The sequence below is a fragment of the Porites lutea genome, chromosome 4 (assembly GCF_958299795.1).
Source record: "Porites lutea chromosome 4, jaPorLute2.1, whole genome shotgun sequence".
Taxonomy (NCBI): Eukaryota; Metazoa; Cnidaria; class Anthozoa; order Scleractinia; family Poritidae; genus Porites; species Porites lutea.
In genome coordinates, this window is record NC_133204.1 from 47,543,172 (window position 1) to 47,565,671 (window position 22,500).

General features: G+C 40.3%; 6 protein-coding genes across 6 annotated transcripts in view; 4 read left to right on the forward strand and 2 right to left on the reverse strand.

Annotated features, from left to right (window-relative positions):
* The window catches only part of LOC140934784 (uncharacterized), a 4,946-nt gene extending 780 nt beyond the window's left edge, over positions 1 to 4,166 (forward strand). Inside the window, exons 3-6 of the mRNA XM_073384350.1 lie at positions 397 to 420; positions 1,510 to 1,593; positions 2,209 to 2,368; positions 3,077 to 4,166. Of these exons, the coding sequence (XP_073240451.1) occupies positions 397 to 420; positions 1,510 to 1,593; positions 2,209 to 2,368; positions 3,077 to 3,164 (356 nt within the window). The 3' untranslated portion in view covers positions 3,165 to 4,166. The remainder of the gene's footprint in view (positions 1 to 396; positions 421 to 1,509; positions 1,594 to 2,208; positions 2,369 to 3,076) is intronic.
* A 2,436-nt stretch (positions 4,167 to 6,602) lies between these two features.
* On the forward strand, positions 6,603 to 11,216 carry LOC140934785 (proton-coupled folate transporter-like). Its single transcript, XM_073384351.1, has 6 exons — positions 6,603 to 6,832; positions 7,484 to 7,799; positions 8,599 to 9,141; positions 9,918 to 10,001; positions 10,784 to 10,940; positions 11,078 to 11,216. The coding sequence occupies exons 1-6, from the start codon at positions 6,686 to 6,688 to the stop codon at positions 11,214 to 11,216; spliced, it is 1,386 nt and encodes a 461-aa protein (XP_073240452.1). The 5' UTR covers positions 6,603 to 6,685.
* Positions 11,217 to 11,902: 686 nt separating this feature from the next.
* On the forward strand, positions 11,903 to 16,285 carry LOC140935981 (ras-related and estrogen-regulated growth inhibitor-like). Its single transcript, XM_073385561.1, has 4 exons — positions 11,903 to 12,743; positions 13,168 to 13,224; positions 14,927 to 15,000; positions 15,832 to 16,285. The coding sequence occupies exons 1-4, from the start codon at positions 12,656 to 12,658 to the stop codon at positions 16,258 to 16,260; spliced, it is 648 nt and encodes a 215-aa protein (XP_073241662.1). The 5' UTR covers positions 11,903 to 12,655; the 3' UTR covers positions 16,261 to 16,285.
* Positions 16,286 to 16,450: 165 nt separating this feature from the next.
* Positions 16,451 to 22,500, reverse strand: part of LOC140935982 (ras-related and estrogen-regulated growth inhibitor-like) — a 14,246-nt gene continuing 8,196 nt past the window's right edge. The window contains exon 5 of the mRNA XM_073385562.1: positions 16,451 to 18,047. Within this exon, the coding sequence (XP_073241663.1) occupies positions 17,522 to 18,047 (526 nt within the window). The 3' untranslated portion in view covers positions 16,451 to 17,521. The remainder of the gene's footprint in view (positions 18,048 to 22,500) is intronic.
* Positions 18,244 to 19,791, forward strand: LOC140933080 (uncharacterized). Its single transcript, XM_073382598.1, has 2 exons — positions 18,244 to 19,580; positions 19,731 to 19,791. The coding sequence occupies exons 1-2, from the start codon at positions 18,244 to 18,246 to the stop codon at positions 19,789 to 19,791; spliced, it is 1,398 nt and encodes a 465-aa protein (XP_073238699.1).
* Positions 20,540 to 22,500, reverse strand: part of LOC140933081 (uncharacterized) — a 2,161-nt gene continuing 200 nt past the window's right edge. Inside the window, exons 2-3 of the mRNA XM_073382599.1 lie at positions 22,309 to 22,436; positions 20,540 to 22,203 (exon numbers count right to left, since the gene is read on the reverse strand). Coding sequence (XP_073238700.1) covers positions 20,540 to 22,203; positions 22,309 to 22,436 — 1,792 coding nt within the window. The remainder of the gene's footprint in view (positions 22,204 to 22,308; positions 22,437 to 22,500) is intronic.

Genomic DNA, 22,500 nt, shown 5'->3' on the forward strand with positions numbered 1-22,500 from the left:
GGGTCTGGACACTATTCTGCGTGCCAGAAATTCCAAAGCCAGTAACAGACACGTCAGCTAGCTTTTTCAGCACTGAAAATATCAAGGGTTTTGTCAATTTGTTCCGATTGCAAAGAGAAGCTGGAAGAAAGAATCTCTTTCTGCTGATGTTTTGTGGAGGGGTCATATACTTGTCCAGAGTGGGTAGCAGTGGCGTAGAGACGCTTTATGTACTAAGAAGTCCTCTCTGTTGGCGCCCCAAGTTGGTGGGTTATTGCGCCGCTTTTGAAATGTTTGTGGAAGGTATTGGAAGCGTAGTCGGGGTAGAGATCTTTAGACGTTGTTTTCGGGAGATGAATGTTGTGCGTATCGGTATAGTGACGTTTATGAGTGCATCGGTTCTACTTGCTTTTTCAGATCGTACTTGGATGATTTTTGTTGGTAAGTAAATAGGACGAATAAAATCGTATTCGGGATCTAACATCTTTTTAAAAGGTCTTTTTTATCCAAACAACCTTTCTCCCGGTCCGTCCCGGGGTATCTCTGCTATTAACGTTCCCAGTCCTCTCTTTGGCTTACACTAAGAGGTCTGGGAACGAGATTAGGCCCTCCCCTTCAATGAACTTTATTTCAACACAGAATTCTAACAGATGATCGCTGATTTGCGTTGAAGCTGTGTTACAAACTGAAAAAAAAAAAAATAGGACAAAAATGAATTACAATGTAAAATGATGAAAACATCATATACGTAAGACAAACTTAAAGCAAAGGGCAGACATACACCGACCCACGGCCTGGCCAGTACCTCACGTATCCCATCCAACAGCTCCCACATGTATTGTGTAGAGTTGGCGCTTAAAATAGTGCTTTGCCCTCGCCTCGGCAGAAAAGGGTCTTTGAGACACGGGTTGACCCGTCGGCTATGCTACGCTGATGAGCCCCAATAAGGGCGAAACAGCTGTCCATGGCTGCCACTGCCCGGGTGATATGGCTGTGCGCATGTTAGAGGTACTGGCCAGGCCATGGATTGGTGTATGTGTGCCCCTTTCGTTTATACCCCCCCCCCCCCACTTATACAACCGGTTATAGGCCCCCCTCTCGTACCGTGTATTGAAATGAATTCGACTTTTTACGACGTTTTTGAGCTTAAAAAAGCAATCAAATTCAAAAAGTCTTTTGATCAGCACTTTTATGTAGCTTGTTTTGAAACCACTTTTTTCAGTTCGGTTATCAAGCCCCTCCCCCGTTTATAAGCCCTCCTTAAACCTCTTAGGAAGTTGTATAAGTCCAGGGATTATAATCGGAAGTTTACGGCATAATACAAGATAGCGTAAATGGGAATAAGGGAAATAATTAAGCAGACGACCTTGAGCGGGCTAGGCCATAGCAACGCCCCGCGCACTCACGTAATCACACGATCGACTAACACTAAAAAGTAAGTAGGGGCTATTTGACTGTAGATCTAGGTCAAACAAAGCTTCCTGAAAAGACAAAGTAATAAAATTAATTTAAATTATTTCACTAATTCAGTTGGGGCTGTTGGCATCTTCAATGCACTTCCTAACCCAGTGCTAATGGGTGAAATGTCAAAGATTGTGGGAGAGGACGAACAAGGTAATTAACTAACTAGTTTCTCAGTAGACATGTCATTAAGTTCCTAAAGAAACTTAGTCGTTTGAATCAAAGGTCTAGCTTGTTTACCATATACGCGACTTCAGATTGCTCAATTTCCTTCTAAAAAAAGTTCATTGCCAAACGTAACGGTCTTTGCTTGCCCATTTAAACGGAGAAGTTCGCCCAATTCGAGAGCGAGGACGACTGCGAGGACCCGGAACCCGGAAAGCTTTATTGTACTTATTTATCACCAGAAAGTTTAGCACAGTTATTCTTATTGAAGGAGTTTAAGCTTTCTTTCAATCACAAAGTGCTAAAACTTGTGTTAATCATTCTTCTCGTAGAATGCCAAATGACGCTATTCACGAGTGCGAGAAAAGTCGTCCTCGACTTGAAGGTCTCCGCTGTTAGCGCTAAAAGTCAAAACTCTCTTTAAAATTGACATCGCTGGGACTACCACTATGTGTCCGACTGAGAGAGTTATCCTCCTTATATAGCGTTAAAGAAAATGGCTGAATAACAGCAGGAAACAGGTCTAGGTGTGTGTTTTAGAGAGGTCTCATCGTTATAGAGGATCGAAAGCGCCGACGTCATTGTGTATTTTCTATCCTATAGGTTCCCTGTTTTCTGTGTATGATGTTGTTACCGCTATAATGCAGCTTGTGGGTGCTGCGATTTTCAACAATGTATACCAGGCGACCCTGGGGCTGACATTCCCGGGCTTAGTGTTCGTAATCCGCGCCGGGTTGGTTATCATTCCTTTTGTATTTGTCAGGTAAGCATCGCGGTTGATGATTCTAGTTCAGCACTTACAAAAAAACAGCAACCGAGCAACGACGACGACAACAAGAACAACTAAGGACCAAACTCCTATTACTTAAAACTGACGAAGGATAAACGGAAAATCGAAAAGTGACAACGGATAGGCTTGCAATACTATGTACTGATGACGGACTCAAAACAGATGATGGCATGTTCATGGAGGTTGCATTTAGCACAGGAATCACACCTCGTGTTTTGTCAGTATTTTACTCGGCTTGGAGTTCGTTATGACCCAAAAAAGAGGAAAAGCAACAAATGCATAATATATGTCTTGAAATGCTGCTTACGTGGCTCATTCTAGTAAAGAATGTGTGGTAAATAGAAAAACACCTTTACGGTGATTTTCAAGGTTTTCTTGGTACTTAGGACATGATTTCTTTCAAACTGGACAGCAAAACCACGACTATGAATAAACCAGTGAAACTCTGAGGAATCACTAAAAAAATAAAATAAAGAAATAAATAACATAAAATTGAAGAACCAGCAGCAAGCTGATCATTGCGGGGAACAATTAACAGAAGAAAAGCAAGACAAATAATATTTGAAATTTTTTTTTTTGTTTTGTTTTACGTTTGTTTTGTTTTGTCCCTCTTCTCTTTGCCATAAGGATAAATTTGCTGCTGTCTTGTGGACTGATTTTCTTTTATCTTTCCTTCAACAGCTTTATAGAACTGCCACGTGTTAACGACCAGGCGGAAGAAACCCAAGCTTTGCTAGGGAATCAAGGGAAAGTTCCTACAACGTGCTAAATAGTACACTGAATACTGATCCTCGTTGGGTTTCAAGTACAGATGACTTTTGACGTTTTTCCTAATAAGGGAAACATGTTAGGCACACCTAACAATATTGCATCGAAAGCTACTCTTGTTGCCCTAAGGACTCTCCACCTCGCAGGAGTTCTCCACAATTCCTTTTGTCCTTACTTTTCCCTTCTCACGGACGCAGAAGTGACTTATTTGGTGAAGTACAAGGAACAGATATCACAGTAATCATACCGCTGAAAGCTTTCACTTACTACCGGGCGCGCCAGCTTAATACTAGTTAGTCTTCAACATATCGAACGGTGACAAGTGTATTCAATGACCTTTTCTAAAATGTATTTACAGGTATGTCTTTAGTTTATACCGGCTCCTGTCTATTTGTGTCTTTGCTTGCTTTAAACAGAAAATCCTTTCGGTAACCTCAGAAAAAGGATAAGCGTTGTCGTTGGTAGACCAAATAATCGCGTAAAAAAGGCGCCAAACTTTCTCCTCTCTCCAACATGCCTCTCAAAAATGTCCCCACAAGTTATACGAAAGTACAATTAATGGAAGCAGGAACCCATATGGGCTTCGAGTACAATTGACTCCCGATAACTCGAACCCTCACTAACTCGAACCAAAATCGATTTCCCCTGGAATTCCGTCATACATTTAGTGTAACTTTACCCTCGGTAACTCGAACCCTCGTTAACTCGAACCTCCCGCTAACTTAGCGAAACCATAGTTATTAGAGGAGACTGGTTATGAAAAGCGGCAAACATCAATGATAAAAACAACAGTGCTGCAGTTTATGTTGGAAGTACCCTGAAAGTGCACAATCCTTTGTTTTCTGTTGGCAAATTGTTACGGAATAAATTAATGCAACGTTTTTATTGGTCAATACAATCAAAATGATAGGAATTCTTTTGAACGTTGTGCACTTTCAGGTCCACAAAAACATATAACAAAGGAGACTGACGAGTTTCATAACCATTCCACTCAATTAACTATGGCGAAACGTTCCCAGCGGCGAAGACCGAGGAGAAACGAATGTTTTCGCAGGCTACCGCTAACTCGAAGTAGTTTTTGTTTCCCCTCAGATCATTTCTATATAATTTACTCTCGATAACTCGAACTATGTTTTGAGCCCTTAAAACGTCAGGAAAAAAACATTGTACTGGCGTCCGAAACATTGAATTTTATATTTCCCTTTGACGTGTGGTAGGCTTGTAGTTTACTAGTGGAGGCTGATGTTGTTTGTCACAAAACTAACGTGTCAGGTTTAGAGTCTGGAAACAGTAAAACGCATACTTTATTTAGGCTATGTGTTTTTACGTTTTGTTCCGATTTATAATCAAGAAGTATCTCTAAATTTTCACTTGACATTTCTTCAATTAAATGCGATTAAAATGTTCACTGTGCAACAAAAACTGTTCTTTTCCTTACTTCCGGCCAGTTTCTTCGAGCTCCCTATAACTCGAACTCCCGATAACTCGAATTGTTTTCGATTTCCCTTGAAGGTTCGAGTTATCGGGAGTCGACTGTAGTTCCCCTTTTTGAGCTGGTCGGGTAGATCATCAGATCATCAGATTCTTATGAAAGAGAAAAGAACTTTATTAAAAATTTGCTGCATCACTCATTATTAAAAGACAGTTGTTTTAAATGCATTTCTAGCGAATATAAACACCTTAGTTTTCAATTTTCTCAGCGGAATATTGCCCCACCCCTTAACTTAAAAATTGTCAGCCTTACGGGTTCGGATAAGCCGCCATCACACACTTAATATTGCCCCGTTTTCCCTCTTGAAGGCAGGTTTTTCCGCCTAGATAAGCGATTTCAAGTTTCTTGCAAACCTACAACCTTGGACTGAATAAAATGGAACAGCAAATCCCCATTCCCCTAAATCGAGGAGGAAGCCGCGCGAAGGACAAAACGCGTCATGGCCTTTAGAACAATAGAGAATATACTTTATTAGAATTACTGGGTTGTCCTTTATTTTGGAGATATACTTGAAAAATTCCTTGTTACTTTGTTTCGAATATGCGAAGAAAACTGAAGGAGCTTCAAGGCCGAGATTAAGACCACGAGTAGTACTAGGAGTGTGAAAATCGCCTCCCGCGAGGAAAGTGACGTCGCGTCAACTTCTTTTCACGCGTACTTGTGTAATTCACTAGCTTTACAATCTTTAAAAAAAAAAAAAAAAACGACGAAGTAGGCGGATACGCGAAGTCTATTGCGAACCTGCAACTGAACCTTGGACAGAATAAAATGGAACAGTAACCCTTTCACCCCCACCCCGCGAAAATCAAGGAGATGAAGCTCAGCGAGGGCTAAAATGCACCATTTCCCTCTCTTTGCCCCGACCAAGGTATGCTCCTAAGATTACATAATAAACCAAATTGCGTGACACAGAGCTGTGTAAACTGCTGTTTGTAATCCAATATTTTCTTATATCATTTACCGATATTATTTACCGGTAGTCAACAAGTAAATAAGATCATCGACACTAACCATCATTGCAGTATATCAAGGTAGGTTTTTGCATTGCTTCGTTAGCGTTGTGAAAGATATAGGCAGTAGCCTTAGTTATTTGGCACGTGATGTTAGTAGATCTAGGTGATCAGTGCCAGGAGCCGATTACCCCGCTCCTGTCAGCACTGACACTGGCATCATTTCGGGTCGTTTACGGAGGTGGCAAGCAACGTCGTCCGCAGCGAAAGTGTTGGACAAGTTAATTTAAGGATCAGCAGATAAGGCAGGGTAACTTGGCGCAATAAAAGAGTGACTATGTAATTTTGTATCGTAGGGTTTTCCGAACGGTTGCCCGCACCTCCGTCAGCACAACTACTTTTGCCCCCAGCACTGAGTCACTGCGATCGTGTTTTGCATGCATTCAGCGACCTGTTCCGCCTATTAATCCGAAATCATTCCGGCACAATTTTCAAAGAATGGTGTTGTCATGTTTAACTGTACATTTCGAACATTGAATCAAATTCCATGTCATGTAGACTTATTTTCTTCAATGTCATTGGGCCTATTTTTGTTAACCGTGTTTTCTTTGCTAACATGCTCATCAGCTCATCAACTCCACATTACCCTTCTGCTTCGGAACGTGTCCAACTAGTAGCAGTAGTAATTAAAATAATTGATTGGTGGATATATATAGCTGATAACCAATTGAAGGCAATTCAATTTCACCGATTTTGGGACTTCACCACTGTTGTTTGACTTTCACCGACCTTTGCGCTTGCAAAAAGAACGCCTATTTATTGGAGTGATTTCTTTCCTCCCCTCTACATTTGGGATCCCGGTGAATCATCTTATAATCGGAATTCAGTTTGCCAACCGAGTTGACTGACGGCGTCAAACTGCAGTTAAAACATTTGTGTCCATTTCCAAATAAAAAAGATATTTCTTTTATATTATATTTTATATATTCGTAGATGCCGGAAACTAAGACAGAAATTCCCTTGTGGAGAAAATACTTAGCAGTGGAACCCGTAGTATTTTTCTACTTCGACGGCTTTCTAATGTATCTTCCAGTCTCCGGAATATACATATATCACCGAGTTAGCGATATGAAAGGGTTTCCCTACCAAAACTTCAGCCAGCAGAATGGTGGGTGCGGCGATCACGAGGATTTAGCAACTAATGAATTGTGGAAACTTGAACTGGAGGTAAGTTAAGTGAAAAATGGGAAATGATTAAATTCCACCGTGCGCAACTTGTTTTTTCTTTTTGCTGCATGAGAGACATATTTCACTTACAGTGAATCGAAAACAGGAAGGACCTAAATTCTCTCGTTAAAGGGGCTGTGATCTAAATAAACTGCTCTAACGAAGATATTTGACCGAATTCAGCAACTAAAGGAAGCACACACTACCAGCTCCACGGGATAAACAGAACATTACGCATGCGCACGGCCATTTCACCTAAGCGGGTGCGGCGGCGATGGACAGCTGTTTCGTCCTCATCACATCCAGGAGCCCATAAAGGACTCATCAGCATGCATAGCCCCAGTTTGCGCTGTCTTGCTGAATTTGGTCTTGAAGACATTTACCTTCACAAATTCAGTACGAAGCAATCCTGAAGTCCGCGTTTTCCAATTTTAAAAAAGCATGCGCTGCAAAATATCAAACTTCGAAAATTTAAACGACATGAAAGCTTCGGTCAAGTCGCGGTTTGAAGGGCTTCTCTTGTTAGCTCCGTTCTTGATGAATGAGAACTTGCTGTCCGCAGTTTCGATGTACTAGTCTTTGAATGGAGATACGAATTAGCGGAATTATGTTTCAATGACTAACTTAAAAGATCTTTGTTTGTTATTCTAGGTCCAAACGCTTTCCTCGAAAATTTATTTGGCCCAAAATCTTGTTGTGACGATCCCCTCCCTTCTTGTGGTGCCCCTGTGGGGACCCTGGACAGACAAAGGTGGCAAGCGAAAACCTGCCTTGCAGGTAGGCATCTTAGGCGCATGTCTGGACCTCACAGTTCTTTTACTCGTGATGTACCTCAATTTGTCTGTGTACTTTCTCTTCCTGGGCGCGGCTATAAGTGGCTTCTCGGGATTCGCATCGGTAATAATGACTGGTGCAACGTCTTACATCGCTGATGTTTCTAGCGAAGAAGAGAGAACTTTTCGAATAGGTAAGGGTAATTTGAGAGCGATATATGTCTAGCCGGATTTTTGATAACGTCATCGCCAAATAGACCTTTTGCATCAAACGGTTTTTTCGGCCAAAGACAATCTTCAAAGTAGCTATCGTAAAAACTAATAGTGCAACCATCCTTTCTTTTCTTCTCTTCCTTTCCTTCTCCTCGCTCTTTCCTTTTCTCCTTTCCTTTTCCTTCGTTACCATGATTTTGGAGCTTCTCGGGCTTACGAAACGTGCCTTTTGACGCATTTTTCCTCAAATGACTGCAAATTTCGTAAGGTTGGTTTTCAAAAAACCGACTAGATGTATAATTATTTTGTTTGTCCTTTCATAAGGCTCAAATACTGCAAGGCAGGAATCTAAAACAATAAGAGCTGTTCGGGAATGGGAACTTGAAAGGAAAGGGGTGATAAACGGTTAGTCCCTGGTATAGGACATTTTTAGGTGGCAGTAACAAATAAATAAATGAAAAAAAGGAGAGGAAACGAGAAGAACATGACATAACGCAGTGATAACGTGTTTAAACACACTCAAAACTCGAAAATGATCTGCCGTGGTTACTTTGCGCGGTATTTGAAATCACGTCGGCGTTTAGAGATTTCTCAAAAAGGGAGAGGAAAGCGTATTGGAGCAATTAAGGCTCATTCTCTATTGTTCTGAAATAAAAACTTCCTCGATAGATTTGTTCTCTTTCAATGTGCAGTGTATGAATATATATATCTGCCGGTTTGTAGCTTCCTCGTTTGTAGAGTTATATCAAACGCTAAGGTGTCTTCCTTTCGAAATTGCAGCCGTTCTTTATATGCAGATTTTCCTGGCTGGAGTCATCAGTCAATTGACCAGCGGTCTATGGATAGACAATGTCGGTTTCATCCCGTCAGCCTGGTTTATCTTGGCCTGCTTCCTTCTCGCTGGGACCTGGACCCTGTTTTGCGTCCCTGAAAAGAGCAGAACCTCCGACAACACCCCGGTGCGCTTCTTCAGCACTGAAAATATCAAGAGCTTCTTCAACTTTTTTCGGAAACAAAGAGAGGCTGGACGAAAGAATCTGTTGCTGTCGATGCTCAGTTCTGGCTTGTTCTTTTTGGTAACAGTTGGAGTAGACGGGGTTATAACTTTGTACATATTGAAGAGTCCCCTATGTTGGAATGCAACCTTAATTGGGTATTTCTTTGCATTTGCTTTATTTCTTCGTGGTTTTGGAAGCGTGGCTGGAGTGAAGTTCTTCGGGCGTTGTTTTAGGGAGTTGACAGTTGCACGATTTGGCATGGTTTCTTTGGCGTTGTCTATGATCATGCTGGCCTTTTCAAATCGGACCTGGTTAGTTTTTGTTGGTGAGTAAGAAATTCTCTTCCATGGTATAAAATAAATAAATAAATAAATAAATAAATAAATAAATAAATAAAGAAATAAATAATCAATCAATAAATCAATCAATCAATCAATAACGATTTAGGTGTAGCACGTTCACATAGTGGTTCTTCGTCTACCGCTACTATTCCTGGTCGAATTGGAAATTGGAAATGTTGGGTTTTTGACAGAGGAGAAAACCGGAGAACCAGGAGAAAATTTTTCGAAGCAATGGTGAGAACCAACAACAAACTCAACCTCCATAGGGCATCGACGCCGGGATTTGAACCCGGTCCACAATGATGGGAGACTCGAGTGCTCTTACCACTACGCCGTCCCTTGCTGTCATTAGGAACTTGAAGGTCCAACGACGCGACGGCAACAAGTCGTCGCTTAAAAAGTGAATTTGCATTCTTTCAGTCTTTATAGCGATTATTCCTAACCACTTACTTTGTAAACTGTAGGCGAACTCTCCTAAAGCTGAATTTTAAAGGACCATATTTAAGCTCAGAAAGAGAAATAAAAGTTCGTCGTTGCTTGTTTACGTTCTCCATAGAATGCGAAATTAGGCATTTTCACGTCTTAGTCATGTGCAAAAACGGGAGAGAAATGTACAAAAAAGTGTAATGCACGATGCAAAGTGGTTGTTTTGCTCATTACCCTATTGTTGTTATGATGTTCTCGTTGCCGTCCGTGTCATTGAATCTTAAAGTCCCTATTGTGTATTCACAGACTTTTGTATTCTTTTTTTTTTTTCAAGCAAGTGCAATAGGAGTCTTTGGTGCTGTCCCGGATCCTATTTTAGGGGGTGGCATGTCAAGAATAGTTGGAGACAGTGAACAAGGTAATGAATTTATTATCCCGTGAACAGACTTATCTTAATCACTAGCAGGGTATAGGGCAAGGTCAGTACGTTTCGAGAGGCCACAGTTTTATATTTATTAGCTTTTAGCTATTTATTGTTACAGTGACCATATAAAGTATATTTACTTACTTACTACTTGTACTTACTTACTAACCAAATAGGCTTACTTACTTTCAGTTGTTACTTACAACAACAACAACAACAACAACAACAACAACAACAACGCCAAGTTTGGTTTGTCACGGTATTGGGTTTTCTATGGAAGTTTATTTGCAGTTGCCTACAGTACCTATATCTAACTACTAAATAACTTACGTACTTACTTACTTACTTACTTATAGGCCATAGAAATGACGTCAAAATGTCCCGAAACTCTAGTGGTTTCACTGCAAAGTTTTAAACATTTTCACCTCATTCCGTTGGTCTGTTAGTCTGTAAGAGTAAAGAACATCTCTCGTGGAAAATTGTTGTTTAGTTATTTTTCAGAACATTTAGGGTTTTTATGCGCCATAACCGGTGAAGTTTCTTTCGATTTCGTGCCCGAGAGACAGAGAAAAACAAATCGCGCCATGATCATTTCAGTTCCCTACAGGTTATCAGTGTTTTAGAACCCATCATGATCCCCTTCCTAGCGATGCAAACGTTCCTAAGCAAATGTAGTTGTTCGTTTCTTATCTCTGTCTAAAAACCCTTTTAAAAAAAGAGTGTCCCCTGAGTGTTAAATCTGTATAAGTTCACTGCTTCTTCATTCCCCCCTTTAGGTGTCTTGTTTTCTGCTCATGGCGTTGTTAGTGCTATTACCCAACTGGTGGGCGCCTTGTTGTTCAATTCTGTGTACCAGGCGACTCTCAGTTTTTTCCCAGGGTTGGTTTTTATACTTTGCGCGTTGCTGGTGTTAATTCCTTTGCTGCTTCTGAGGTAATATATAGTTTTAAGACTTCGTTTTTTCTGTTGTTCCTTAGGCACTGTGCACTATTTTTCGCTTCTTTAGGTGGATGTCAGTACTAATTCGAAAGGATAGTTAGCTGACAGTTCCTTTTTTGTACTTTTGACAGTTTCATAGAGTTACCGCCCATTAAAATCAACGACCTGATGGCTGGAGAGAACTACGATTTGAAGGGAAGAAATGTTCAGAAAGAAATCGCCAATGAAAATGATATAAAGGCAAACCAGGTTGCCAACACGGTCTTGTAATACGAAGCAGTAACTAGGGTCTGCTAGGGTAAAATAAATATTGTATAAAAATTTATATAGTGCCGCGAGGAATTTAAACTCAGGCCAGCTCTAGATCGGTTGAAGGCATTAAAACCAATCAAAAAACAAGCTAACAAAATAACCAAAATAATAGAGAAAAAAAAAAGATACATGAGAATATAATTACATGATTTTGGTATTAGTTGTTTTTTTTTTTACAGTCTAGTGGAGTCCCCATGCGATGCGGCTCTGCTAAAACTGGAATCTACTTTCGCGTGGTAATGTCACCGTCAACAGCGAGGTAGCGGTTTCGCTCGGTCAAGGAGACAAGCGCGCCTGGGAACTAAGCTGGGCTTTCAGCAAGTCAGCGTGCATTTACAGACTAAATTAAACAGTCTTCCAAATTCACTTGACATCCTTCTAGTAATCACTGTTTATGAACTTAATTAAACTCTTTAAATTCAAGTATGGTGCTTATTCATGATAGACGCTTTTAATTAGATTAAATAACGACAGGCGCGGATGTAGGGAAAATACTGACCGATTTGCTAAACTAAAGCCGAAGGTGCAAGCTTCTTCGGTGGGGGGGGGAGGGGGGGATGCGCCACCGGGACATTTTTGGATTTTAACTCCCTGGATTCCCCTTTCCCGGGTTTCTAAGTCATTCAGACAGGATATTGGCCAGTTCCATTCTTCAGAAGATTGTCAAGGAAAAACTGATGGATGAGCCATCCACCCTCCCACGCAGACATTCTATGTGGATTATCGTCTCGTGAGAAAGAAGAAAAGGAGCTCTGCGTAGGAGGCTAAAGTAGCCTAGGCATTTTTCGCCGCACTCGCAGTTCAAATGAATCAAGGCAAAGAGGTGAACCGGGATGACCCCGTGGGATGGCATTCCGGGCCAAGTTAAGTAGGGTTGAATTTTGCATGAATTGCCATAAGGATAAATTTTTACTAAAACCCTTTCTGACTTGTCGCAAAACAACGGTTTACCGTTCAGCACTTGTCAGCTGTTTGTCTTCTTTTTTGTCGCAACACTGTAAAATGACTCAATGCTCGATGTCAAGAATGCATGGGGCACACAGTGAGAAAGCTGGCCAATCCGGGAGAGTTAGTCACGTAGCAACGGGCTATTACGCAAATGTTGCTAGTCAATATCAACAAACAACAGTGCAACGTACGGAGGTCGACATTGAGTGAAAGTGTTGACAGGCCTTTGGCCTCAAAATATAAAAGGACAGCTACAGCGGCGAATTTGACGACTGGCCGGGAGGATCCATTCAAAATTAGGCTTATTTCTAGACCAGCTAAGCTCAACCATTGTCTTGTATTCGCGTGTTATTCATTAGTCAGTTGTAAGGGACTAAAACTGCTTGCATTGAAAAGCCCTTCGGAGGACCAGTAACAGCTAACTACGTCAGAAAACGAATCAAAGCAAAATGGGTCAACGGAAGAACGGAATACAACACAACAACCTGAAGAAGATAAACGCTGTGGTAATGGGAAAAAACGGAGTTGGAAAAACCGGTAAGCTAAATTTAATCAAAGTGGTCATGGCAAAAAGTGAAGCTGAACTTTATAAGGATCGATCATTATGCACTTGTCATACGTTTTAGTAGAATTTTGCCTTAGTATATTCATGTTAAGGAGTGGATATTAGAAGACTAAGAGGCTTCCGAGAGTTTTTTAATTGAAATAGTGGGTAAACATTCATTGTATAAATTATTAAGTGGATTGCAAACACTTGATGCGTTTTTGCTAGATAAACTGTTTGATAATTACTAGATTATTGTGTTTTTGTTATGATCGCAGTGTAAACACTTACTGGAGGTCATTGTTCTTAGCAGAGAAGTGCAAAAACCGATAAAGAAAACTTGCTAATTATTTGTTAGTTATTAGACCGCATTTCTCAGACTGATGAGCGTTTCTCTTTTCTTTTTTGTAAAACAAGCTCTGACTGTTCGTCTTCTGACCAGAAGATTCATTGGTGAATACGACAGCTCCCTTGGTAAGATTTAACAATAAAATATTCAGATACGTTGATTGGTTTTAGCTTACACTTGTAAAGCTACCACAGATATGTAACAGACCTGCTGCTGATGTAAGGAAATGCATGGGAATTTTTTATCATTGTCGACATAATGGCATTAGTGCATTTGAAACGGCATACAGCCCATACACCTGTGGAGAACACGATATATGCCGATGATGTATTTTATTGTGGTTTCATAACTGAAGAGTGTCAGGAATTCGACAATAGATCAAGAATAATAGAATGACTTTCAAAATGGATTTATGTTAAGTAAGAAAGTGACCTTATTGAGTTGCGTTGGATTGATCTTTAAAAGAGGGCGCTATATCTGGATACAAGGGCATTTCTCTCTTTTGCAATCACAGCTGGCGAAAAGATTTACCCAGTGTGTGTCGTCATTAAAATTAATACATCTGACTCGCAATCTCCGCGCGACAACTTGCATACTTTACGCAGAATATTTTTATGCATTGCGCAAAAACAATGCTCAGCTGCGTTCTCTGAAGATAGATTTCACAACTAAGTTCCTTATGGCCCAAAGCACAATTACCAAATTTGGACTCAAAGCTCTCGGCACTTGCCGATTTACTACGTAAATTGACGAGGCTTTGTTTTATGTGAGTGTAACTCCTCAAGAAAGTGGCAGGTCTCTTATAAATCATGTCAACAGTATAAGCTATATAATAAGTGTCCCTTCTTGAGTTCCGTATTGAAGCTCATTAAGTTCAAACAGTCGAATGAACTACTCGATCAGCGAACATTTTAAGCACACCTTAAGAACAACCCAATGGCCCTTATCAGGAGAACACGTTCTCTTGCCCCTTAAGTATGCAAGATTACATGTACGTCAGATGAACGAATTCATCACCAAGCCTCGCTTGCGGGGGAAATTCTTCACATCTGCAGGTTTTGTGCATGATACTTCTTTCAACTCTTCTGCCGGGCATTCGGAGAATTCATTTATGTAACACTTCGCAAATTTACATTTTCAAAACGAGACAGAGTTGACGAAGTTGTCTCGTCTTACGTGGACACATATAAAGGATATTCTTGATTCGAACTGCCTAAACTCAGTCGGTATACTCCGCTTACTAGACTTTCATGGTCCATTTGCCATATATGCTATACAAAAGCAACGCTCAATTGTGAAAGGGCGCCGTAAAATCGTCCGGGGAGTACAATTCACCTCGCCTCGCCTCTAAAGTGGTAACCGAGAGCTAGGAATCTTTCAAGCACTTCCTCTTCTAAAAAAGGTTTTTCCTCTAGCTGTCCTGAAATGAATCATGTGTCGGTTAAAAAATTTCAACTTGAAATGAATTGAAACCACACAAATACTATTCTAGGGCGATCGTAGCCCTAGCTGGTTAAGTTTAATAAATCTCGCTTGTATAATCATCTCTAACGTTTGAGCGCTCTCTCCTACGGCAATTTTGTTCCACTAGGAGGCTGGGAAGATGCAAAAAAAGCTTTGTTGATTCTTTTTTTCTTTTTGTCACTTAACTTCTGTTGAGAAGCCTGCTCCTGTTGTTTTCCCCAGCAATGCTACAGTTGATAGCTCTTTAGGTAGTTAATTCTTGTTCTTTAATTCCTTTATAGAGGCTGGTGGACATCGGGTGGAATTAATACTGATAGCGTGTCTAAGTAGCGTTCTCATACGTTCCAAAACGTTTCTTTTCAGAATCGATATACAGACATTTTTTTGAACTGGAAGGAGAACACATTTTAGTCGATATCATGGACACTGCTGGCAAGGTAACGAAATCAAGAAACTATCAAGGTGGACTCTAAAAGACAATTTATTTTTCCATGCAGGCTTCAGTTCTTTTAAATTTTCCTTCTCCCCAGCCCTCGGAATAGTTTTCAGTTGACTGGGCCGGGTTTCAAAAGCTAGGTTAAGATAACCCAGAGTTAGGGCGAGATTTCATTTAGACTGCTGAAGAAAGCTTAAAAAGCAAATTCCATTAAATTCTTCTTGTCTACAATTTGATTATTGTCATTATTTGATAATCTTAAAAGAAAAGAGAAAATTAACTGAGAAAGAGCTTTTGAACAACAGAAAAAGAAACCGGATTAAAATTTAACCCGGGGTTAACACTAGTCGGCCTTTGAACAATGAGCCTTGGTCTGGCGCGCGGCCAAACAGTATAAGCATTTCTTTGTACAACTATATTGATGTCTAGCCCACAAATCCCTAGCTTATTCCAATCGTTCAGTATATTGTCTATTAGGATCCAAATCACTATATAACTTTCTAACCTTTCCCCGAAATGAATAAAAGTCATTTTCTTTGAAATAATTTTCTTTGTCCCCACATTTCTTTTAAGAAAGCCAAATGCTTTGACTGGGTCTCAAAGATCCGTATGGCATGAATGTTGGGGATTTATCCTAAGTGTTAGAGGTTTCTTTCTTACAATTATTTCCTGATGGTTCGAGATAAGCCGCGAGCGCGAGCAGCGAGCCGCGCGGACAGAGAGGCGCTAGGCGCCGAGAAAACCAAGTAAGTTAAGAACGAACTTCTGGTGAAAGGGTATCTGGTATAAAATTATCCAACTAAATTCGAATCCTTATCATTTCTTTTGACAGAACACAGAGGAAAAACTAGCTCAGTGTTCCTCTTTCGGAAACCTTTTCCTCCTGCTTTTTTCCATCACCGATAGATCATCTTTCGAGGAGATCGAAAGACTTGGACGGTTTATCAGAGAAACAAAAACCCACGGAGAATACAGCATCGTGGTAGTCGGAACAAAACGAGACTTACGTGATTACCGAGCGGTTTCCGAAGATGAGGGTCACGTGGTTGCAAATAAACTCGGAGGAACTTACTTTGAGATTTCTAGCGCGGATAGCTACGAAGGCATCGAAAGGCTTTTTAGTTATTCAATAAAATCTCATTTAAAGTCAAGCTTCTTTGATCCGGAGAGGAACAGAAGAGTAATGGGACTGAAGAAACTAAGAGATGGCCTCCTTTTGCGGACTAAGTCATTGTACAGAAGTCGAGGCATGACATTCTAAGACCAAACTGTTTCTGAACTTGTAGATACTAGAAATTTAATGCTCTATTCAATATCCTGAACAAATTTATTTATGTCACATGTATATAAGCTGTGCTTACGACTGGCTTTTTACGGCTTGCTACTGATGTATAAACGCATATTCCTGGGTGTGCAGAGTCTTCGACCAAACGGGGAAATTTCCGTTGAGAAAAAAATTATGTTCTATGCTGTATATAGGAGAGAATAAAGGTAGTCATCATAGACGTATTTTACCCTACAGTGTTGGCGTGTTATATGTGCTTTCCAACCACAACAAACAACTGAAAAAAATGAATTGTAAATTATTTAGAACACATTTGAATTTAAACATTAAACATAAGGTACTGCCAGAATTTTTGTGTTGGTAGTGTGCGGGTTTCTTTGTTGTTGTTGCTTGGATTATCAGCTGTAGCTGACCGATAGGTCTTCCTAATTATATACCCCTCTTATTGTCCAACCACGCTTGTTGTCAAGTCATTTTTTTGCTAAAAAGAGCAGAAATGTCCACCCTATAACACACCCGTATAACCAGAGACTTAAAGAGGCTGTGTCACGTGACAATAGCCTTAGAAAACAGCTGACATTTCGCGATGCCACCAATGGTTTCCTTGCGAAATGACATCTGAGGAACAAGCGCAGAAATTCGTGTCACTGATTGGTTGAAAATTTGCTTAATCCAATCAGTATGAGGCACAACCCAAATGTGGGTAGTGACGCGCCATCAGCAGGGAATTTTGCATTCGTTCCTCAGACGTCATTTTGCGGCGAGACCAGTAGTGACCTCGCGAAATGTCGGCTGTTTTGTCAAGCTGTCCAGTTCATTTCGTTAATATCGCCAATTATTCTTCGTTACGCGCTATGGAACTGAACGTAAACGAAGAAATTATTTGTAAACAACAAAATCACAGCCCGGCTTCTTCTCCAACAAATATCCTTCCCAACACTGAAAAATTAACTTTCAAAGTCTGTTAGGCTAGCAAGTTAATTTTCAAAAACGCACAATTTCAATGTCTTTTAATCTATTTCAATTTTTTAATTTTCGGTGTTATTAATGCCTTCTTTTAATGTTTTAAGCGATTATTTTTATGTTTCACTTAATTTGGTGGCATTTCCTACTGTTAGAATTTTGATCAAATTCAGCTTGATACATCTCCTTTTATATTTGTGACAGTTAATTCCTAAAAAATATACAACTGCTTTATTGGGGCGGTCAGCTAGTTTCTGGTTCATTTCTCTGCGTTTTAAAAACTTGCCGTTGATGTCACCGAATTTCTGTATTTCCTTCTTTCCTCAGATAGATCCTCATGACTGGATGATATTTTCCTCAAAGGTTCAGCTATCTTTTCTCTTTCTTCACTAAAACTAAACGTTTTTGTTCTCAATGGTTCTGGCGTCTCACCTCCATCTGAAACTTCATGGTCAACAGATTTCGTCCGCGTTGATTTTAATGTATCTCGTTCAGATGGTTGCTCATTTCCACTAGATTTCTTCCGGAATGACTTGGCTGTTTCCACGAGGCCATCCTTGACCCTTGACAACGGGGACCCTTTATTCTTATCAAGGCACCGCCTCAAAGCAGCCAAGAGTAGCTCTTGCGTCTCAACATATCCCTCAGAGTTAGATATTTGATAAAATTCACAATTCAAATTTTTTGCCAAGAGCTTTCCCTCTTGCTCTTCAACTTCTCTCAAGTGTGTGAGGTCGCTTTTTGTCCCTACGATAATGACTGTAGCCATAGAGTTCAGGGACTTAAAACGTAAAATATACACGACTTTCATAATGGCCGACGGCGCGCCGGACTGGGATTGATTTCAGCATGGAAACGAGGCCAGTGAGGCCACGCTTGGTTTGAGTTGTAAACAAATCAAAGGGTTAAAGTGTTTTGATCGCTTTATTCAGGCACAATATCTGTTCAATTTAGTTCAATTACTGACCGCGAAACCGTATAATTATCAAGAACGAAATGCCAACTCACTGCTGTGTGCCAGAATGCACAAAGAAAGGCTGCCGTGATGAAAATGGAAACAAAATATCGTTCTTTAAATTTCCGATCGATGACCCTCAGTTGAAGAGGAGATGGCTACACGCTATAAGAAGAGATGAAGGGAAATACTTCAAAGTGACTGAGGCTACAAAAGTATGCTCCAGACACTTCAGGCCAGGTGAGATTAAGAAAACCCTCGCCGGTAAAAATGAACTGAGAGCCGGAGTTGTGCCTTCCGTGTTCGCATGGATTAGAACATCACCACGCAAGAGAAAGGATCCGATTGCACGAAACTTCGAAATACCTCCAAGTAAAGCAGCCCGTAAATTAAATGTTTCATCCGTAGATTTAACGGATGACGTTCCGGTTAACTCTGCAAACGACTCAGTTGAATTCGCCGAGAGCGCCGATGGAAGCACGTCATTTTCTTGCAGTGTGAGAGATGCGGAGATGCAAACGGAACCGGAAATTGGAAGTGAGACAGAACTTAGACAGCAAGTATTGGAACAAAAATCTCAGTTGGAAATTGCCTTTCGACGTATTGAGGCGCTTCAAAAACAATTATTTTCGGTAGACAGATTTAAAGAAGATGACTCTTCAATGAGATTTTACACTGGTTTCCCAAATTGGAGCACATTTTTGGCTGTCTTTAATTATTTGAATCCAGGAGATGAAGGGGAAAACATAGCCTACTGGCTTTCTCAGTCAAACGTTTCTGTTCCAGCGGAATTCTATGACGAATCAGAGGGAGAACCGTCAAGAAAACTGGGCAGACCAAGAAACTTGAGGCCAATTGATGAATATTTTGCTGTTATGTGCAGACTCAGACAAGGCCTACCGGAAGAACATCTTGCACATCTTTTTAACGTTTCAGTGTCTACAGTAAGTCGGGTTTTTATTACCTGGCTTAATTTTATGTACCTTAGGTTAGGGCAAATCAATATTTGGCCTTCTAGAACAGCTATTGACAAAACTATGCCGGAGGATTTTAAGAAAAAATATTCATCGACCAGAGTTATTATTGACTGCACAGAAGTTAGGTGCCAGATGCCAAGTAGTCTACAACTGAATGGTGAATTGTTCAGTAATTACAAACACCATACAACCCTTAAAGGTCTCATTGGAATCAGTCCCGGAGGTGCCATAACCTTTATGAGTCAACTCTACACAGGAAGCATTTCAGATCGGGAGATAGTTGCGAGAAGTGGTTTCCTTGATTTGCCTTTTGAAGACAATGACTCAGTCATGGCAGACAAAGGGTTCACCATTCAAGATCTGTTACCACTGGGAGTTTCCTTAAACATTCCCCCTTTTCTAGGAAGTTCTAGCCAAATGCCCGCTGAGGATGTTGTGAAGACTCAAGAAATTGCCAGCTTGCGCATACATGTAGAACGTGCAATCAACAAGATAAAAAATTTCCACATTTGGGATGGGGTTATACCCCTCCACCAGCTTGGCCTTGTAAACCAAATGTGGTCTGTGTGTGCGATATTATGCAATGCGCAACCCAACATTATTTCTATTTAACTGCAAGCTTACCCAAAAAAAAAATTATGTGTTAGTCATCCTCTCAATAAATTGAAGCTACCAGTATTATGTTCCAACAAATTTTAATGACTACTGATATTAATTTTATTTTTGTAAATGTGTCACTGGTACTACCTTGAAACAACCTAACATTAACATTGAAGTCTCCATGTGAACGGGAATGTGAACAATCCAATTCTCCTTTATGGTCTCCGTATTCATTCAATATACATATGAAACTGGTGGAATGAATTTGTTGTAATATCTAAAAAATTTTAACTGTGAATAATTTTTGTAAGTTTTGTCCTAAAAATATTAATAAAGAACCATAATTAGAGGGTGGCCTGTAAGGAGGATTTGTGTTGTTGAATCAGGCCAATAAATACATTGTCAAAACTGCCAAGATAGACAAATGAATAGCCTGTTCCAGGTATTCAGATAGTGGGAAACAGAGCAAAATAAAGTGAACATAAAAAAGCCAGAAATAAAATAATAGCTAGCCAAAAAAATAATTGGCACCTGCTTTTACTTGCACCTTTCCCTACAATCTGAATGCCTGCAGCAAGATAAATAAAGCTATTTGTAAGCAATATAATTTACAAACAATATCAGTATAATAAAATGGGAAATGTGTCAAAATACAGTTTTTTTTCGTGCACAAGTAGTTGAAACATGTTAAAGCAATGGATCTTAACACCAGGTGCACAATTGAAACATGCAACATTTTGAGGAAATGTTCATTTAATACCTAATGAGCTTCAGCTGAATTTTGAAAATCTGCTGCTGCAAATTTCAAAAAATGCTCAAAGTAATACTGAAGAAGTTCAGTCCTGAGGTTTTGCCAATAGGCTGCATCAAATGGTATTCTCTCAATATAAATCCCCTTTCCAGTATACACGATAAAGTCACACCACTTGGCTCCAGTAACCCCCAATTGTCCTTGAACTTGGGCGTAATAAGGATGGTCCCTCTTAAGTTTACATTCCGTATCACTGACTTTTTCCATGAAAAAGGTGGGGTCAGAGCAGGCCTCCAGGGGTGTGACATGGAATTTTGTGTGAGGGCATTTTACCTCGGCTAGCCCAAAGCAAAGTGAACATCCAAAGTCAACAACTTTGGCATCTGGCGATGCACCAAGCACAGGACAACTTTTTGACACCACAAATCCACTTTTGAGAACTGCAACAGGGGTTTTTCTGTTGAACATAAACTTTTCATATTGCTGAAGGGCAATAGGTTCATACTTTAAGCCATGTGTTACATACTTTGATGAAAAGGGCTTGGGATGCATCAGTGATTGAGCGAAACTTTGATGATTTCTTTGTCGCCTTGAGATAAGATGGTATTTAGAAGCTGTGAAGCGGTAGGTGCGTTGTGTCTTCCATTCATCACATCCTGCTTGTTCCCTGGTAGCACTTTCTATTGAATGAATTCTGTCCTCGTCAACAATTAAATCCTTGATTAACGCCTCTTCAGTGTCACTCAGCTCTCTTGGTACAACCATGTCATTTTCATTGCTCAAAGGAAATCTCGGATAATGATTAAGTTCTTGGGCATTTACTGGAGTGTTGTTTCTTGGTACTGAGGTCAAATTGGCCACAGCAGAAAAGTTTGACTCAGTGAATGATGTCTGATAGCTCAAAATGGAGCCAACAGGGCATTTCCCAAATTTAGAGCTTGCCAGCTCAGTACTTGAAGTTCCTTCATTCATTTGAGCAAAACCCATGTTAGGGTCAAGTGTGGAAAGTTCACATTTGAAAGTATTTTCACGTACAGGATCATAGTTAGGCTGCTTGCGTGCTTCATACAGCAGGCATTTCACACCTGCACCACCTCGTGGACTGCTCGACTCATCCAGTCTAGTCTTTTTCACAACAACCTCCATGACTGGTTGTGGGAAAATGTTTTCTCCACCACCTTTCTTGTGCCACTTTTGCAGCTGGGATGTGCATGCCAACTCTGGATTTTCATCTTTCTCTTCACATAGATCTTTTGTGGATTTTGCCTCAAACAGAGTGAATTTGCAGATCTTTAGCATTAAGGCTGAGATATGGTTACAGAAACCAACCTTGCCAGCCACACAAGTACAGTTGCTGTCCAAAACATCCCCTTTGACAATACACAAGGCAAGTTTCAATGAGTGCGGAGGATCATTTTTCCTAAAGCTATGACAGCATTTAGCTTTGAAATAAAAACAATGCTGGTCACTGGTTGCCATTATTTCGTGAAGGTACTCGTCCTCAAGAAATGTTTTCGCCTTTCGCAGTGAAGTGGGAACAGAATGATGGTCTTTATTCGCTATGTGCTTGCCAGATCTTGTGATGTGTTCATTCATTTCTGCTTTAGTGAACATTGGCATTTTGGTCAGAGAAGTACTCCATCCGTTGTCAGGATATGTAACAGGACTGATATCTGTGAGACAACAAGAAACAATTTTTGAATTTAAACGCGCACATAAATTACTTACAAAAATGGCAAGACAGATTGCAGTAAAATGTATAGAGAATAATCTCGCACCTTGTGATGGTTCTATGCTTGATGCCGACGGTGTACTTCTTCGTTGCTGCTTTCTTTTGGTATACAACCCGTTGGGATCAGGGTCAACAATACTTTTATCTCTACCAGACCGGATGTACTCTTCCACTCTGAGAAAGGAATAAAAACGCACTCACTTCAAAACGGCGAAGACAACGACTTGCAAGTGACGAA

Bases quoted from the DNA above. Each gene is read 5' to 3' on its own strand.
- LOC140935981 (XM_073385561.1), top strand. From the start codon at position 12,656: ATGGGTCAACGGAAGAACGGAATACAACACAACAACCTGAAGAAGATA. The intron at 12,744-13,167 runs GTAAGCTAAATT...TTGTAAAACAAG, and splicing joins AAACGGAGTTGGAAAAACCG to CTCTGACTGTTCGTCTTCTG. The intron at 15,001-15,831 runs GTAACGAAATCA...TTCTTTTGACAG, and splicing joins TCATGGACACTGCTGGCAAG to AACACAGAGGAAAAACTAGC.
- LOC140934785 (XM_073384351.1), top strand. From the start codon at position 6,686: ATGTATCTTCCAGTCTCCGGAATATACATATATCACCGAGTTAGCGAT. The intron at 6,833-7,483 runs GTAAGTTAAGTG...TTGTTATTCTAG, and splicing joins TGTGGAAACTTGAACTGGAG to GTCCAAACGCTTTCCTCGAA. The intron at 10,941-11,077 runs GTAATATATAGT...TACTTTTGACAG, and splicing joins ATTCCTTTGCTGCTTCTGAG to TTTCATAGAGTTACCGCCCA.
- LOC140933080 (XM_073382598.1), top strand. From the start codon at position 18,244: ATGCCAACTCACTGCTGTGTGCCAGAATGCACAAAGAAAGGCTGCCGT. The intron at 19,581-19,730 runs AGGAAGTTCTAG...TGGCCTTGTAAA, and splicing joins TTAAACATTCCCCCTTTTCT to CCAAATGTGGTCTGTGTGTG.